This window comes from Peromyscus maniculatus, chromosome 1 (genome assembly GCF_049852395.1).
Source record: "Peromyscus maniculatus bairdii isolate BWxNUB_F1_BW_parent chromosome 1, HU_Pman_BW_mat_3.1, whole genome shotgun sequence".
NCBI classification, from domain to species: domain Eukaryota; kingdom Metazoa; phylum Chordata; class Mammalia; order Rodentia; family Cricetidae; genus Peromyscus; species Peromyscus maniculatus.
Window position 1 is genome coordinate 110879048 of NC_134852.1, and position 17654 is coordinate 110896701.

At 48.5% G+C, this 17654-nt stretch overlaps 1 protein-coding gene across 7 annotated transcripts; it reads left to right on the forward strand.

Annotated features, from left to right (window-relative positions):
* Positions 1 to 5109: 5109 nt before the first annotated feature.
* Positions 5110 to 14189, forward strand: Kcne3 (potassium voltage-gated channel subfamily E regulatory subunit 3). Of its 7 annotated transcripts, none has more exons than XM_076548252.1 (4): positions 6281 to 6379; positions 7304 to 7727; positions 10372 to 10483; positions 12409 to 14189. In XM_076548252.1, the coding sequence occupies exon 4, from the start codon at positions 12449 to 12451 to the stop codon at positions 12764 to 12766; it is 318 nt and encodes a 105-aa protein (XP_076404367.1). In that variant the 5' UTR covers positions 6281 to 6379; positions 7304 to 7727; positions 10372 to 10483; positions 12409 to 12448; the 3' UTR covers positions 12767 to 14189. The 7 variants fall into 7 exon arrangements, 5 of the variants coding, with proteins under 5 accessions (XP_076404362.1, XP_076404367.1, XP_076404363.1 ...); XM_076548250.1 differs by lacking the exon at positions 7304 to 7727 and adding an exon at positions 8260 to 8353 and having other exon boundaries at positions 6316 to 6379; XM_076548247.1 differs by lacking the exon at positions 7304 to 7727 and having other exon boundaries at positions 6240 to 6379.
* The last annotated feature ends 3465 nt before the right edge of the window (positions 14190 to 17654 follow it).

Below are 17654 nucleotides of genomic sequence, written 5' to 3' on the forward strand. Positions count from 1 at the left end.
CTCCATAATTATGCTGGCTAATTTTATATCAATTTGACATAAGCTAGAGTCGTCTGAGAGGAGAAAGCCTCAGTTGAAAAAAAAATGTCTCTATAAGATAGACTGTAGGCCAGCCTGTAAGACATTTTCTTAATTAGTGATTGGTGGCAGGAGGGCCCAGCCCACTGTGGGTGGGGCCATCCCTGGACTGGTGGTCCTGGGTTCTATAAGAAAGCAGGCTGAGCAAGCCATGAAGAGCAAACCAGTACGCAGTACCCCTCCATGGCCTCTGCATCAGCCCCTGCCTCCAGGTTCCTGCCCTGCTTGATTTCCTGTCCTGGCTTCCTTCAGTGATGAACAGTGATGTGGACAGATAAGCCGAATAAACTCTTCCCTTCTCACGCTGCTTTCCTCAGGGTGTTCCATCATAGCAACAATAATCCTAAAACAATAGCCTTTAGGGTGCTTTGCCAACGGTGCCTTCATTTGCCTCTCAGGACCAAGATTCCTGTTTGGCAGGTAAGGATCCTGAGGCTTCAAGTGCTGGGCCCAGGGCCCAGAGCCGATGATGTCCTCAGGTGGCTTTTCCTCCACTGTGCCCAAGTCCTCACTGTCTAGGTGGCTTCCAGAGTCTGAAGAATTAGGAGGTTCTGCCTTTCTGTGTTCAGATGTGCTCCAGTGAAGACAGCCACATCTGTTACTTGTCTTCCAAATACCTGATGGCTCTTGAGGTGGGTGATCTGAAGCACCTAAAAAAAAAACCAAACAGTGCACTTATGACCCAGGGGCTCCCATATCGCCACCCGCAGACTGGAGGCCGCCCCAGCTAGGGCATATTTTCCATCAGTTTGGAGGCTTGAGAAGTCAGGGCGATTCTTCCCACATTATTTGGCACTGTCCCTAAGAACAGGGATTTTAATCAGAGCGATAGTGCAAGGAAAGGGAAAATAGACGGGAATGGAGCCTAGAGAGACAGAGAAGGACATCTAATTTAATGCAGGAGACCTTTCTGAGAGGAAGCGTGTCCAGGCGGGGAGAGTAGCACAGGCAAAGGCCTGGAGGGGTGGAGAGTACGTGGGTGCTTTTGAAACTGAAGGCTGTTGTCTACTTTCTGGGGTGACTCACACACCCCCACCCCACCCCCCACTCCTCCCTGCTGCATCCCCCTTGCCCCCAGACCCCAGGCTGGAAGGGAACTGGAGAGCGGCCACTCCTGGCTGTTGTCACTGCCTAAGCTAGATCCTTCTGCATGTCCCTCCGTGTGCTGGCATCCTCTGCCCAGCACAGGCCTCCTTGCTCTGGTGTTTGCATCTGGGTGGAGCCAACAGGAGGCAGTGGAGATCAATGGCAGGAGGAGAGAGAGAAAATGGTATTTATTCCAGCATGGCTGGGTGTAGCTCCAGACCGGATGCTCTCCCCTCCACTGTCCTTCACCAGATTCTTGGAATTCCCCATCCCTTCCACCTTCCAGTCCCCAGCTGGTTCCCCTTCCTGCCACAGCTGGCCAGGTGTACTGCCCTGCTCCTTGTTGATTTCCTAAGCCCTCACCGTACTTTCTTCAAACTGCCCAGTGTCAGCTGTCACTGTTTTCTGCTGGCATCCCCCACTCCCCCATGTAACACACGGCCCTAATCCATAGTCAGAGAATGGACAGAGCCCTATGGCATGCTGGGTAAATGTCAAGAGTTGTTGATTTTCATTAACTGTTCATTAACTGTTCACCCTTTCCCAGCCCAAAATATCAGAGCCCACTATATCCAAGATACCTTGTACGCAGAATGACCCTGGTTTGGAAGAGGAAATGGAGTCACACATGTTGCCTAACCTCTACCCATAGGTTCTGCCTCTGGTTGGTTGGAGTCAAAGATTGAAAATATTCAAGGAAAAAATATTCAGGGGAAAATAAAAAAGGCCTTTGTCCTGATTTTTTTCTTTTGTACTTTCTCTTTCTTTCTTTCTTTCTTTCTTTCTTTCTTTCTTTCTTTCTTTCTTTCCTTCCTTCCTTCCTTCCTTCCTTCCTTCCTTCTTTCTTTCTTTCTTTCTTCCTTCCTTCCTTTCTTTCTTTCTTTCTTTCTTTCTTTCTTTCTTTCTTTCTTTCTTTCTTTCTTTCTTTTATTTTTAGACAAGGTATCATATATTCCAGTCTTACCTCAAATTTGCTATATAGGCAAGAATGACCTTGAACTTCTGGTTCTCCTGCCCCTAGCTTTCCAGTGCTGGGATGATAGGTATGTACTGCCAGGCCCAGTTTATGTGATGCTGAGGATGAACGCAGAGCTTTGTGTATGCTATAAAAGCATTTTGCCAATTGAGCTACATCCCGTTTGGCCCAACAATACACCAACTCTTTTTTGTCATATTCCCTAAATAATACAGCACAAAGACTCTTTACATAACATTTAAATTGTATAATATTTTGTAAATTATCTAGAGATGATTTAACGCATATAGGAGGATGTACACAGACTATAAAAATGCTACACCATCTTTTTTTTTTTTTTTTTTTGGTTTTTCAAGACAGGGTTTCTCTGTGTAGCTTTGCACCTTTCCTGGAACTCACTTGGTAGCCCAGGCTGGCCTCAAACTCACAGAGATCCGCCTGGCTCTGCCTCCCGAGTGCTGGGATTAAAGGCGTGCGCCACCACTGCCCGGCACACCATCTTAATAACTTGAGAATTCTTGGTTTTCAGTGTTCACAGGGCTCCTGGAACCAGTCTTTCACAGACACTGGGGGCTGGCTGTACTTAGAGGCAGGTCCACAGGTTAACTCAAGCCTGGACTCAGGAGGAATGGGTCACTTGGTGTGATCACTAAATCTGATTCATTCTCCATTTCCCCTGACCAAGCACCAGGCTTCTAAACTGTTGACAGGTCCCATCCATGCTCACCCTACCTCTCCAGCCTTGTCTCCCACCTCCTAGCCACTCTGGGAACACTACGGTAAAAACACATATCTGGATTTTGCTCTGAGAGCTCATAGTCTAATGGGAAGGCAGACCCCAAATCAGCACATAGATCTACGGAAAGGTGGATGGAGGCCCATGAACAGAGGGATGTGGATGGGTAATGGCGCCTTTACTGAGAGACAGAGATTGGGGGCAGCTGGAGTTCTGGAGCGTGTGTCACTTAGGGATGAGTGAGTTGTTAGACTGGGGTCTGATGCCAGAGGATTTAGCCTAAAGGTTGAAAAGCACCCTGCTATTCCTCCTGGCTTTCTCCAGTTCTATCTTTTCTTGGAGATTTTTCCTTGAGAACACAATGCCAAGCGATTTCCACAGCCATAACCATCATTCATTCGTTCATTCATTCATTCATTCATTTGCTCAACAGATTCATCTTTCCATCTACTCTGTGCTAGATTTGGTTCTGAGAATGACTTGGCACCCTCCAAGAGTTCTGTTCCAGGGTTGGAGTCAACAAATAAAGCAGATAATCACAACCCAGAATGGAAGGTGCTGGGCTAAAGGGAAGTACTGTAGAAGCACCAAAATGGGCCTCAGAAGCAGACAGACTTAATACCAGTAACGGAGAAGGCTCTGTTTCGAGATGGCCAAGGGAGTGGACAACTATAAGGGGGGTTAGAGTATCCTGGGACTTGAAACACTTGGGCACCATTGCCACCCTTAGGCCTGAAGGGAAAGAGAGAGTCAGTCTGAAGATAGAGCCTCAGCTGAGATGTGGCCAGAACACTAGCAACAGATTAGAAAATAAATGCAGGATGGCCAGTGAGATGGCTCAGCAGGTAGGGTCAGTTGTCACCAAATCTGCCAACCTGAGTTCAGTGCCCAGAACCCATGTGCTCGACAATGCTATTGACAAGCAGAACAGAGGAGGGTGTTAGGGAGTGTGAGAAGGAAGGGGTTTGAATTTGGAAAGAGGGTGGTTAAGGAAGGACATCCCAGGAGCGGGGCATGGAAGCTAAGGCTTGAAGGGGGTATAACTCTAGGTGAGTCTTTCCTTCGTCCTAAAGTCAGCTCATCCTAGCCTCAATCTCCACTCTCCACACACTCCCCGTCTTAATGGAAGACCTTGCACCTGTGGATGGAGGAGCTTCTCTCTCACAGGCTCCCCGGGGACAGAAACTGTTGACTCCTGCCCTTTCTCATCTAACGAACAGTGCCTTTACTGCACACGTCCCGAATGCCAAGCTCTGGGCACCTTGTGCGTATGAGCCTCACAGGAAACCAGCACAGCACAGTCAGGGGATGCGCGGCAGCTCAAGCCATGTTCCAACAGCTGCCTTCTCTAAAAGAAAGATCGGGCTTTTGTGTTTCCAGTGGGTGCAAAACCAAAGGGCAGAGGGAGGCAGCTTGAGATGTGAAGATATCCTGATAATGGGAGGCAAAGAGCTTCCTCCCTGCCATTAGGGAAGCTGGACAGCCCCGGGTCAAACTGGAAACAAAAGAGGATTCACTAGTTGAGGGGACTGACTGGAGAGCTGGGGAGTCCTTCCAACTTAGTTGACCTTGATGGAACCAAGGCTGCTTACCCAAGAATAATCTTTCAAAATTCTTTTCAGATTTATTGATTTTTATTTTAGGTCTATGATTTTTGCCCACCTGTATGCCTGTATACCACATATGTACCTGGTACCAGAGGAGGTCAGAAGAGGGCATTAGATCCTCTAAAACTAAATTGGGGTTACAGATGGTTGTGAGCTATTGTGTGAGTGCTGGAAACCTAACAGGGTCCCCTGCAAGAACAGCTAGTGTTCTTAGCTGTTGAACCATGTTTCCACCCCTGTGGGTTTTGGTGTGTGTGTGTGTGTGTGTGTGTGTGTGTGTACCTGAGTGTTTTACCTGCATGTATGTTTGTGCACCCCTTGTATGCCTGGTGCTCTCAAGGCAAGTCTTTTTTTGTTGTTGTTGTTGTTGTTTTGGTTTGGTTTTTTGGTTTTTCGAGACAGGGTTTCTCTGTGTAGCTTTGCGCCTTTCCTGGAACTCACGTTGCAGCCCAGGCTGGCCTCGAACTCACAGAGATCCGCCTGGCTCTGCCTCCCCAGTGCTGGGATTAAAGGCGTGCGTCGCCACCGCCGCCGCCACTGCCGCCGCCGCCGCCGCCGCCGCCGCCACCACCACCACCACCACCGCCCGGCTCTCAAGGCTAGTCTTAAGCATCACTGGGAGTCTTGTTTTTAAAAATGCTGATTTCTGGGCCCCACTCCAGACCTTCTGAATCAGAGTCTCTGTGAGGAACCTGCAGTCGATTGACGGAAACAAGCACCCCCTTGTTTTGAAGACTGGGAACTAAGAGTGGGAACCTAGGTGGCCAGGATGACTTCTCTGACAGGCGGTCCCCAGCAGAGGGAGAAATGGCTGGATAGAAACAGCACGGCAATGGTGTGTTTTGAAGGAGATTAGAAATTATGCACAAGATGCCTACCACAGGGCAGGTCTTTTTGCTCTCCCTAAGCACTTCTTAGATAATCATATCCTAAAGTTCTGTAATTGAAATTATGTGCCTCAGAAATACTGCAGTAGATCTGAATGTGTTGATTGTGTGACCCTCCGCTGGTAAAGAGAGCTTGAGTAAAGTGGTCCCTAAGTCCCTGAGAGGCTGGTCCCTCTTTCTGTCATTTTCCTGTTGGTGGCCTCCTGGCCCTCCATTTCTCAGCTTCCCTTGGCTTCTTCTCTTTTTCGTAGCCTGTAATATCATCAGAAACGATTTGAAGGAGGACCCGGTGGCTGGAGAACGAGTGATCTGGGGCAGACACCAGTTAAGATGTGGCTGGACTCAGCAAGTTGATCAGGAATGTGAGGGACTACGGAGGGAGGAGGCACCTGCTGGAGGGTAGTGGATTCTGAGTCTCAGGTAGGACACCAACTTGCTTGGTGAGGATAGACAAGTCACCTCCCCAATTTGGGCATCTGCAAACTGGAAAACAGGGTTTGTGTTAGAATCAGATTTTTTTCCCCTGGCTATTCCGGTTTTAGTATTTTGGATTCTGAGAACACGTTTGACCCTATTATAAGCCTGTGAAGAACGCGTGTAAGAATGGTGGTACCCACTGTGAGGAAGCCAAGGCCCCAGTAGGGAGCTGCCCAGTGCCACACAGGTGCCACGCCCAACTCCATCAACCCCCAGCGTTTGGTCTGGGTTTCTGGAGAACAGTTTTTTTGCTGGGTTGGCTGAGACATAGCGACACAAACGAGAAAAATTCGGTCTCAGGTCCAGGAAGCGGGCGGTTCCCCACAACCGGGTGAGGCCAAGGAGCTGGGCGGAGGCACCCGAAGCTAGCCAGCGCTGAAACGGGTGTGCTAGGGCAGGGCGGGGCCGGAGGAGGGGACACGCTGGGAAGGGTTAAAGGGAACCAAGAGCCAGCGGGAGTGCAGAGCCCTGAGGGCAGGGAGCGCTGCTGGGCATCACTGCCGCGCTCACCGGAGACAGAGCCCAGACGCAGGTAAGGCGCGCCCGCAGGGTTTGAAAAGTGCAGGGGTTTGCATCTCCCTGGCGGGGTCCAGGATGTGTTTTCCTTGACAGGCAGGACCCGATTTGGGATGCTGCTAAAATACTGAGTAGATTCTCCCCAGGGAGAAGAGCGGGTATCTCCAGGCAGCACGAGGGAGTTCAGAGCTTAGCTGCGCATGGACATCGTGGGAGGCTCGCACACGTCCTGCCAGGACTCCCTCAAGGCAGCCAGAGCTCCTCCCCGCCTACAGATAGGCAAGAGAACAGTACAGGTCTGCAGGGGGACATTCGCGGAAATACCGTTCCAGGAGTCAGTCTGGCTCGACCAGAGCGGCGGGCTCTGCAGAACTGCCGTGCCCGCTCTACTCCACTGTGACTAGCCCTCTGCGACCAGTTCTAGGAAAGCCGGGGACTCCCAAAGCGTCTTGTGTGGCTAGTAGCAGGTCTAGGTCGGAACGTCTTGGGTTCTAGTTTTCAGGTAGTGCAAACCTGTGCCGACCAACCATGGCTCTGTGACTTGTGCTTTCTTCTCTTAGGTCACACCTATGGAATGGGTCTCCTTCTCCAGCGGCCCCACATAAACCACATTAGGGCGCGGGAGTATTTGAGAGGTCTCTTAGCCAGCGTGGGAGAGCCCAGGGAGCGATTCCTCTTAATTCCTGCCTCCTACTGCTCATTCATTTGCATGTGAGGAAACTGAGGCCCTTATCTAGCTAGGGTCACAGCAGGGGCCAAACTGAATGAGAGCCCAGGACTCTATTTCACTTAAAGATATGGAATAAACTCATTCTCCCCGGCACTCAGCCACTTTCTCCATTCCAAAAGAGGGGTGCTGTGCTGGAGGCATAAAAAACTGCCTTTCAAGTCTTGACTCCCTCAGATGAAAACCAACAAGTCACTTTCTTCACTTCTCAAGGCGCATTTCTATCTGTAATGCGGCCATGCTTGAAGCACCTTCTAAGAGGGAGGCCAGACAAGACCAAGGACCTCCAGTCTCCACACGGCTACACATACTGGCCCAGGAGGGGGCAGAAACTCAGATCTCCTCCATCTCATACTACAGAACGGCACTTCTAATGGCAAGGGCTCATGGGAAACATGAAGGAGGCCAACATTTCTGAGATTCACCAAGAGTAGGAAGAACCCCCCAGGGGTGTCTGTGGAGGGTAGGAGGGCCACAGCAGGGAGTGGCACATGGTGACCATTCTTGGTAATGAGGGGTGAACTGAGACATGGAGACAGCTAGGGGAACAATGTGAGCAGGCTTCCCAGTAATGTTCTCTTACATTTGCTCTTTCTAAGACATTTTCCCATCTATTGTCTCTTCCAGTTCTCACAAGGTAAGCCGGGCATGGGTAATTGCCTCCATCTTACAGATGTGGTTCTGAGAAAATAAACGCAGTATTCAAGGTCACATAGCCAGACACAAGCCAGGACTGGGATCATGAAAGGCTCCCTTGAAAGGCAAGATCACAGGCTAGGCTGAGATTGGGGCTGTGTGTGTGTGCAGTTTGTGGGTGTGGGTGGCCACACCTTAAGTAGGTACACAGGGAAGAGCATTGCAAAACCATTTACTGGTGTTTGGGGGCCAAGAATGTTTGCCCTTTGGATACATGGGTTTGGATCAGATGCAGGAAGTGTCTGGGCTCCCAAAGGAGGCTCACAATCGTCTTTCCCTGCCCCATGCCACCTGATCAAGGAACCTCCCCTTTCCCCAAGGCAGCCTGTCCTGATCTAACTTGGAGTTGTTCCTCCTTTGTTTTTCTCTTAAAGCATTGAAAGCTATTTCCACGAATCTGCTGGGGAAAGAGTTAAGGGTGGGGGGCTCTCTTATGGAAGAGGTACTGATTCACTCATTCTCTTATTCTTCAGTGCTTGCTACGTAAACAGGCCTGGAGAATAAAGAAATGCACGAGGTCCAGGTCCCTGCCCTGAAACCCCCAAGCATATGCATATGGGCCCACAGGTATACTCACCCACAATGGCTAAACAGCAGGATTTTCTAATGAGGCTGTTTTCAAAGCACTCTGGTAACAAACGAAAGAAACTAACTAGTTGCTGAGTCGGGGAGGCGAGAGGAGTCCTGGGAAAGGAGGAATGAAGAGTTTGCTGAGCAGAGGGCAAGTGCAAAGGAATTCCTGCTTAAGAAAACAGCGCAAGCAAAGGCAAGAATCACGCACGGAAGTGTAAGCGGTGTCTGTCGGCTGAATTCACGGCCTGCAGCTCACCGTCGGGGCACAGACTCTGGGAGAACCATGGGGAGTTGGAGACAGGGGCAGGGTCACTTCCACAGGAGTTCCACAACCGTTAGCTCTTTTCAGCTTGCTCAACAGCCGTTCATCTTCATTCCAAGCTTGCCCATTGCCTATTTCAAGCAAAGGCCTCTCTACGACTGGAACTCTGCCTCTTCCATCCTGGAAGCTTGATAATCAATGACTCTCCAGGAGATGGAAGCCAGAGGCAGGTCCTAGGGAACCAGGCTACCCGTTTCCAGCTCTCTGCTTCTCCTCACCCCAACAGTATGCCCAGTACCTGGCACCTTATCCCCACTCAAGCCCAGCACCTGAGAGTACGAACTATAGCCTCTTTATTCCCCAGTCAGAACTCCAAATGTCCCAAGAGACTGACTGGAGGGTCTGATGGATGGGAGGCTGCTTGCCTCTCCGCTCCACTCAGTGAATTTCAGCCTGCCCTTCACTTGCCTTACTCCCATGTCCCACACTATCTGTCTCTTCCCCTGGACAGACCGTGTGGGTGAGGTCCTGGGGGAAACGGGGACACGTCAATCAGTTGTCCCTCAGTTTACCTGGGCTGGAATGTCAGGTGTAAGTCAATCCAGAGACTCAGGAATATCTTTACCTGCTAGGAACACTGCAGCCCTCTCCATCTCAGGCTTTGAAGGCCTCTAGAAGGCTCCCAAAGGCTGCCTCCACTAGCCAAGCCAATCTCACAAGATCTCACAACATGACTCTCTGAGTCATACTGTCACAGGATGTTTGAGCTGACAGTGACCCCTTCATTTTACAGATGCAGATAGAAGTTGAGATTAAAAAAAAAAAACAAAACGGAAATCACATGCCCAAAGTCACACAAGTAGCAGCTGGACCAAGACAGCTGCCTGGGCTTCCATTTCCTTTACTGTAAAATGAGGACAGTTGGCCTTCATGAACTCTGAAGGTCCTTCCAGCTCCTGCACTACACAAACCACCGCCACCATCTGTGGCATTTACAGCTGTGCCTTACAGAATGCTCTTTAATTTTCACAACAAAGCCATGCTATAGAGAGTTCATTCTGGGACATGTTCATTTTAATTATTTTATGGCATTTATTGGGAGTGTGTGCGTATGTGGAGGTCAGAGGGCAGCTTTCAGGAGTTGGTTAGTTCTCTCTTTCCACCATTGTAGATTCCAGGATCAAACTCAGGCCATCCGGGTTAGCAGCAGGTACCTTTACTCACTGAGTCATCACGGTGGCCCTCTGGGGCACATCTGTATGCTGTCTGTCCAAACGGATTTGATTAGTAACGCTCCTTCTATTTCTAGGGAACTGCAGACTGCCATTTCACGGCTCAGCTCACTCTCTTGGGTTCTAAAAGGCTTCTCCTAAGGTGCCAGCACCCTGGGGAAGGAGAAGGTTTTGAGGTTGTGCCGTTGGCTGGGCCACAAGTTAAATTGAGGCTTCCCACAAAGTCAGCCAGTTAAGATGTTAGGAACCTGGGACTGGGAGACAGCAATCAGATGTCCCTTGGCCACCACATAGTTCCTGTAGCTACCACTCTAGGCTGGCCTGGGCCAGCTGTTTCAGGAAGGGGAGAAGAATAGGGGTGGGGTCAGAACCCACAGAAAGATGATTGCATAACCTTTAGGAACTGACCTTGGGCGATCCACCCTTGGTTCTGAGGTTTGTGTGTCTGGTTCCTTTCTCTTCCTCCTCTTCTGCTTCCTCCCCAATTTCTGGCTCTCAGCTTTCCTGTCAACACCAAGACTCTGGCTATATCCACATCCCTGGAGAGGCCAAGGAACTGAGGAGCTGTGGGACACCCACCAGGAGATTCTCAAAGATGTCTGGGAGCCAGCAGAGTTCCTGTGCTGTTTGGTGAGTTCTCCAGATCTGTGATGCCTTCCTTCCCTGGGCCCCATCATTCAAAACCCCTTTCCAAGGAAGGAAACCCAAGAAAGCTGACCAGGAACAGGGAGATTTCACCTCTGCTGTATGGATGCTTTGGGTCTTAAAAACTGAGTGTATTTGCTTCTCAAAATGAAAAGCACATCCATCCTCTTCAATGCAGTAAAAGAGTGTTATAGTTATAGTTAAAAATGCTTAATTCCAAATCTGCCCTCTTAACCACAGGAGTGCATAACTAAGTAGTATTGCCCATCTTTACATTGCCGTGGCATAAACCTCTAGAACTCTGCATCCTGCAACAGAAACTTTACACTCGTTGTTCAACAACTCCCACTGATGATCTTTTTTTGATAGATAAGGAAGCCATGTCCATCACGGAAACTAACCTCCCTCAGCGTGGGCCTGTCTAGATCCATGCTGTTTGTCTGTGTCTGTCTGTCAATTTGTCTGGGGGCTCTTTCTCCTTAGACATTCATGTTAGTCATTCCCTCCCCCAAATCCGTCTCATGTGTCACATCTGTCCTGCTCCCACTTTGTCATGCCTTCTACCCTGCTCCAGAACTCAACACCTGTCCCCAAACATCTTAAGATCCTTATCACTGGCCTGCTCAACTCTCACCCCTGCCAGGTCACAGAGCAGCTACATCATTATCTCAAAGCACCGAGCTGCACATTTTAAAATGCAATGGTATCTTCAAAGCCAACTGTGGGAGCAAGTCCCAACACTCAGCATGGCACTGCAGTCCCCTGTGATTTAGACCCACTGCTTTCTTCTGCCCCACATCCTGTCTTCTCCTTCTGCCCATCTTACATTCCAACCTCTTGAAGTGATCTTCCATTCTTCTAGACATTTTGTGTACCGTCTTGTTGATGTTCATCTCTTTCCCGTCCTTGCCTTCTCTACTTCTTAGAACGGTTCAAGGTCCAGTTCGAATCACTCCATCCCAGCGAACATTCTCCAAGCCTTGATGAGTGTTAATCACCTTGTGTGGCTCCTCGGTTGCCACCTGCATCGTATTAGGTTGGCCTTGAGGGTGAGGACTGGGTTTGAGCTTTCTCAAGGCCCCGGCCTAGACCCTAGTCAGGGAAAATAATGACTGAGTCATTCATTTCACTGTGGTGTTCCTGCTTGCCACCGGCCCATGTGGACGAAAATTCAGGTTTCTTGCCTCTTACATCTTAATTCAGGAAGTCTATGTTCTTTTCCCTCCTTCATCCAGACACAGGATGGCAGAGAACCTCAAAGGCCTTTCACGGAATGTAGGCCAGTCGTGGGTGGCAGTAGGGTGCTGCTATATTATTTAGATTCTGTTCCTCTAATTCTGCATCGAGCTGTCATGAGTATTTATCATGGCCAGAACTACCTTTTCTAGGGGAGAGACCTGGTGGGTAATAATCATGTTTGTTGACAGTTCTGCCTAGGTGAAAGAGAGCTTTGGAATCAGCCACTGAATTGTGGGTATTTGGCCTATAAGAGCCCTGAAAATAGACACTCTTTACTACTCCATGATCATGAATAAGCTACTTATTTGTTTGGGGCCTCAGTTTCCCTGTGTATAAAACGGAAGGAGTTAGATTAGATAACCTCTAAAGTTTTTGTAACCTAGTCAGTTTATGCAATCCAAGAAAGAGAGAGAGTACTGTGGCTTTCAGTGGCCAGGGAGGGCTCTATTCCACACGCGCTGTGGATGCTCTCGTGAGCGCTTATGTCCAGCAGTGAGGAAAGCAGATGTAGCACTTCCTGTCACTGAGCCTGAGGCCTAGTGGAGAAGACAGACAAGCAAAGAAGAGCGGAGAAGAGACATGTATCGGGGCTCTAGCCTGGTCTGCAAAGTGGGGAAGTCGTTCAAGCTGCGGTAACAGAGGCACCCCTCCCCTTTTTCTCTTACCATCAGATGGCATTCCAGTTCTTCCTGTACCTCAGTTTCCATTGCTATGGAGACTTCCAATGGGACTGAGACCTGGTACCAGAGCCTCCATGCTGTGCTGAAGGCTCTGAATGCCACCCTTCACAGTCACTTGCTCTGCCCGCCCGGTCCAGGGCCAGTACCTGGGCCAGACAACCAAACTGAAGAGCGTCGGGCTAGCCTTCCTGGCCGTGATGACAACTCCTACATGTATATTCTCTTTGTCATGTTCCTATTTGCTGTCACTGTGGGCAGTCTCATCCTGGGGTACACCCGTTCACGCAAAGTGGACAAACGCAGTGACCCCTATCACGTGTACATCAAGAACCGCGTGTCTATGATCTGATGTGAGGTGCCTGAGGATGATGGAAGATTACGATGCCTGAGGATTGTCTTCTTGGGCCTCTAGAATTCAGCTCTGGACCCTACCAAGCTTCAGTGTCTCTATCTATATAAGAGCAACAAGAAATTGGTAAGAGAGATCGTCTCTGAGACCAGAGAGGAGGAGGGGCTGGTAGGCCTGGCCTTGTGGATAATACATTTTTTCCAGACAAAGATAGACATTATAAACCAGGAGCCCACGAACAAATATATAGAAGTATGGACTACCGGCAAGCAGGAAAAGAGGAAGACAAAGGGAAATGGAGCAGAAGACGCTCTGGACACATACTCCTTTAATGTATGATCTTCAAACATGAGAAACCTTGATAAAATCTCGCATAACGCTACTTATTTGTGTTTATATTTCTTTAAACATACTTAACATGTGGGTTTTGCCTCATCTGCCAACAAAGCAGAATAGGTATCACGACTGGAATCCAGGAACTCTGGTCCTTTTGTCTAAGACTTCTCAGTGACTCATGGGGTAAGATCCTGGCCCAAAGAACTTGAGGCCAAGCTTAGTAGTGCATGCCTGTAATCCTAGTGCTTAAGAGGCTGAGTGGGGAGGATCATTTGAGTTCAGGAGTTCAAGACTGGCCTGGGCAAGCCCTGTTTTGGTAGGGAGCTTGGAGGTCGGGGAGGCAGTGAGAAATACCTTACTTTTACAAATATTACCAAAGACATGTCACTGAGTTAATGTATTGCTTAAGCACTTCCAGGATTTTAAGACAGAAACTGTGCAAAGCGCAGGGTCCTGAGCATTATATTCATTAGTGACATGGGCATGTGCCTCTTCAGACATGTCACCCGGTCCTTCCCAGTCACATCTCCAATCCCAGGGACTTCACTACCTCGGATGTAGTTTCTTCTGCTCTGAATTCTGTGAGAATGTTCTAATACTAACTTGAAATTTGCTTCTAAGGGATTATTACTACACCTAGGAGATGGCCATATTAAATGATACAGTGTGTAAAAGGATTGATTTAATGGGAGAAGCAGTGAGCATCTTACTTTTAAAGTGGTGTATAACTTTAGCTGGTTGTTCCGGTTGGAAGTTTTTCGTTTTTATTAACTTGATACAATATAGGATCATCTAAGAAGAGGGAAAGTCAGCTGAGAAAATGCCCCCATCAGACTGACCGGCAGGTAAGCCCGTAGGTTGATGATTGGTGTGAAAGGTCCCAGGCCGCTGTGAGTAGTGTCATCCTTGGGCAATGGTCCTGGGTACCTAGGAAAGCAAACTGAACAAGCCAGGATGAGGAAGCCGGTAGGTGACTTCCCCCATCGATTCTGCTTTGGTTCCTGCCTCCAGGTTCCTGCTCTTACTGCCCTCAGTGATGGACTGTGACCTGAAAGATGTAACATAAAATAAACCCTTTCCTCCCCAAGTTTCTTTTGGTTATGATGTTTATCACAGCACTAAAAACTTTAAAAACAGCTGGATACTTACTTCCCTTTTTGGTCCTTTTTTTCTCTTTAGTATAATGAAGTAGACTTGAAAGTTTAATAGGCTTATCAGTTCTGCTCTTAACATTTGCATGCATTAGGCTGAAGCACATAAAATTGCTGTTTGTAGGTCAAAAGCAGGTGAGTGTCAGTCCTTTCGCATGGTTCTACCTAGTTCATACACCATGGTGAGTGAGTTCTTCACCAGCTATTTGCTCCATGCTGCACACTGAAACCACCCATTGCTGTGTCTGATTTCAATCCGAAGGACCCCTGTGTGCTTCCCAGGAGGCCTACAGAAACATACATACTTGTACTCAGCAGCTGCATTCAGCAAAGGATTTTTGATAACAGTTATCTCAATAGCTTGGATTATAGGTGGATTTTCCCTTTCCATTTCAGCAGTGTGTGTGATACATGACTTATATGACCCAACAGATGATGCTTGCATTATAAAGGACACGAAAGCTGCTTCTCCAGTAAAATCAAATATTTCTCAGTTAAAAGCCTGGGCTGCTCTTGCAGAGGACACAGGCTTGGTTTCCAGCTCCATGTGGCTCACAACCATCTGACTCCTGTTCTAAGGGATCCAGTGCCCTCTTCTGGCCCCTGAGGGCACCAGGCATGCTCGTGATGCACGGACAGACGTGCAGGCAAACATCCATACACATAAATAAAAATGAATACATCTTAGAAACAATAAGATAAATGCTTCTGTGTTTCTTGAATGGAGGCTCAAAAGAGCAGTTATGTTGGATCTCTGCAAAAGTATCAGAGCCGGTGTTTTGAGTTCTTTTTTTTTTTTTTTTTAATCTCTTCTTGAGGGGGAAGGGATGACTTCCTTAAGGACATATGATAAGGCAAGATGGCAGATTCTAGAGTCTACAGCCAATGGGACTCTAGAGGCTATCTACTCTAAACACCTAAGTAAATGGTGGGCTGCAATCAAGTACAGCTTTGAGTGGTCAGGTGATAAAGGATAGAAGTGTTCTTGAGAAATGAGATTAACTTGATCTGTGGGATTTGGAGAATGGGAGAAGTGGAGAACTGGAATACAGCTCTGAAATGTAGGATAAGCAGGCAGAGCGAATGCAGAAAACGAGGCAAGGGAGCTTGAGGCAGAGACCTTCAAACACACTGTCCTTGGGAACTGGGGAGAGGGAGCAGAAGCTGCCCCTGGGTGGCTCTGTGACTCTGTCCCCATCCGTGGAGAGGTCTCAGCACACACCTGTACTCAGCAGGAGACTTAATTCTAATTCCTTTACTTGCAAGTTACAGAGACCCAGATTGTATTGTTATGAGCACAGGGGAGATCATGAGAACCTCGGCACAGCTCATGGGTTCAAACTGGAGCTGCAGAGACTGTGGCAACCATAGGGAGCTCAGGACCAGGAACCTGTCTGAATTCACAAGACAGGCGGGCAGTGTGTTTCACTACTGAGAGTTGGTAGTAAAAAGTCTGGAATTTCAAGCGGCCGATTTAACATTCTAATATGCTCGGATGAAGGCATTCCCCTCAGCCCTCTGTCGGATGGACCTCAGACCAACTGAGGGAGTGGCTCAGAGTCATGGGCTCAGCCTATCGCTCAGCAGATTTTTGTCTGCTTCTGTTTTGCCCTCTGCTGGCCAAATCTCAGAACACAGCCTTGACTCTCAGCAAAGTTTCAGTCTCATTTTTTCCAGCTGGCATTTGTTGCGTGCATACTTCACGGTGAGCATCACATAGGCATGGTTGTCATATATGAGGAAAACAATGCCCGAGGGCATTTGCTATACATCAGGCTACGAACTTATACTCTTTAATTCAGATTTTAAAATTCTCATGATGATATAATATAGTGGGTACATTCTATAATCTTCAAAAAAGCTCACTTATTTTTGATCTAGTGCCTTCAGAACAAACCATTCAGTCATGCCTGTGGTGTACATAGGTCAGATCCCAAGTTCCCTGGAGCTAAATGGGAAAGTATTTTGGAAAAATGAGAGCAAAGTTTGACACCAGTGATGCTGAATTTGCTAGAAAGAGCACCCAGGACAAATGTTTAGTGGTGAGGAATGCTTGGCAGGGAAGATGTGCAAGAAAAAAAAAGTAGACAGGGAAGGAAAAGAGCCGGACAAAGTGTGCCAGGTTATGCCCAGCCTTGGTCTGATGCACAGGGAACTGCCCTCTGTGGCTGGGACATACACTATATAGCAGAACATACACTCCTCTGAGGCAAGGGGACCTTTTGTACCCCTAGTCAGTCCATCATTTGTAAGTAACCCTGCTCAAGATGGGAAGACCAGAAGAGGAAGCAAGGGGGTTTTGGTCAGTGGAGGATAGTTCTGTGGAGAAGGCAGGCAGCCATGAGCTGTGGCAGGAGAGCACCGTGAACACGAGCTAACCAGGATGTGCTCGTGGTTGAATTAGCAACAGTTTGGCTCCTGGAGAAGATTCTGAAGTTTGCCACTGAGTTGGTTCCACCTTTTGTGGCTCTCCTTTTTATACAAGTTGGGCCTGCTGGTGGTTAGAGGGGTACTCAACCCCCTTCCTCCCCCGCCCCCCAGCATGCTTCCATTTGCCTGAGGCCCAGTCTGGGGAAGGTGCAACACTAAGCTAATGATAGCATCACTCCCGCAGGCGAAGGGTTTCACATGGGACTACATCAGCATCTACCACAGCAGTGCTAACTGAGAAACAGGAGCAGAACGTTCCCTCTTGAGAGAGTCTACATGTTTAAGAGATGAGACGGAAACTGGGCAGGATGGTGCATGCTTGCAATCCCAGCACTTGGGAGGTAACATAAGAGGATCAGGAGTCCAAGGGCATCCTCAGCTACATAGTGAGTTCAAAGCTGGCCTTGGCTACAGGAACAGGGGTTCTCAAAAATCAGGGGTGAGGGGAAGAACATGAAATAAATAACAAAAACACAATAGCACTAAATCGAAGCAAGTAATAAAAAGTTAAGTACCAGAAGGCAGAGGGGACAGACTTTAATGTGGAGGTCAAAAAGAGGAAAGGGGACAGCGGGGCGATGACCTTTACTAGAGGCTGGCATGCTGACACATTTGCAATCTCAGCACTGGGGAAGTGGAGGCAGGTAGACCCCTGGGACTCACTGGCCATCCAGTGTAGCCTACTAGGAGAGTACCCAGCCAAAGAGAGATCCCGTCTCACAAAATAAGATGGATGGCATCTGAGAGACATCAGCCGAAGCTGCCCTCTGGCTTCCACATGTACACATATACACATGTACCTGCATGTAGAAGTATGTACACCACATACCCAAAAAGGAGGAGAAGGAAGTGTTTGTGGATGTTTCTGGAAGTGGACATTTAGTAAGACTTGATTAGGAGGTACAATAGAGTGCGGTCCATGATTGGTGACCGAAGTAGGTTGATGGCTCTGCTGCGTCGTCATTCAGTGA

Excerpts from the sequence above, each read along its gene's own strand:
- Kcne3 (XM_076548247.1), top strand. The coding sequence starts at position 12,449 with ATGGAGACTTCCAATGGGACTGAGACCTGGTACCAGAGCCTCCATGCT.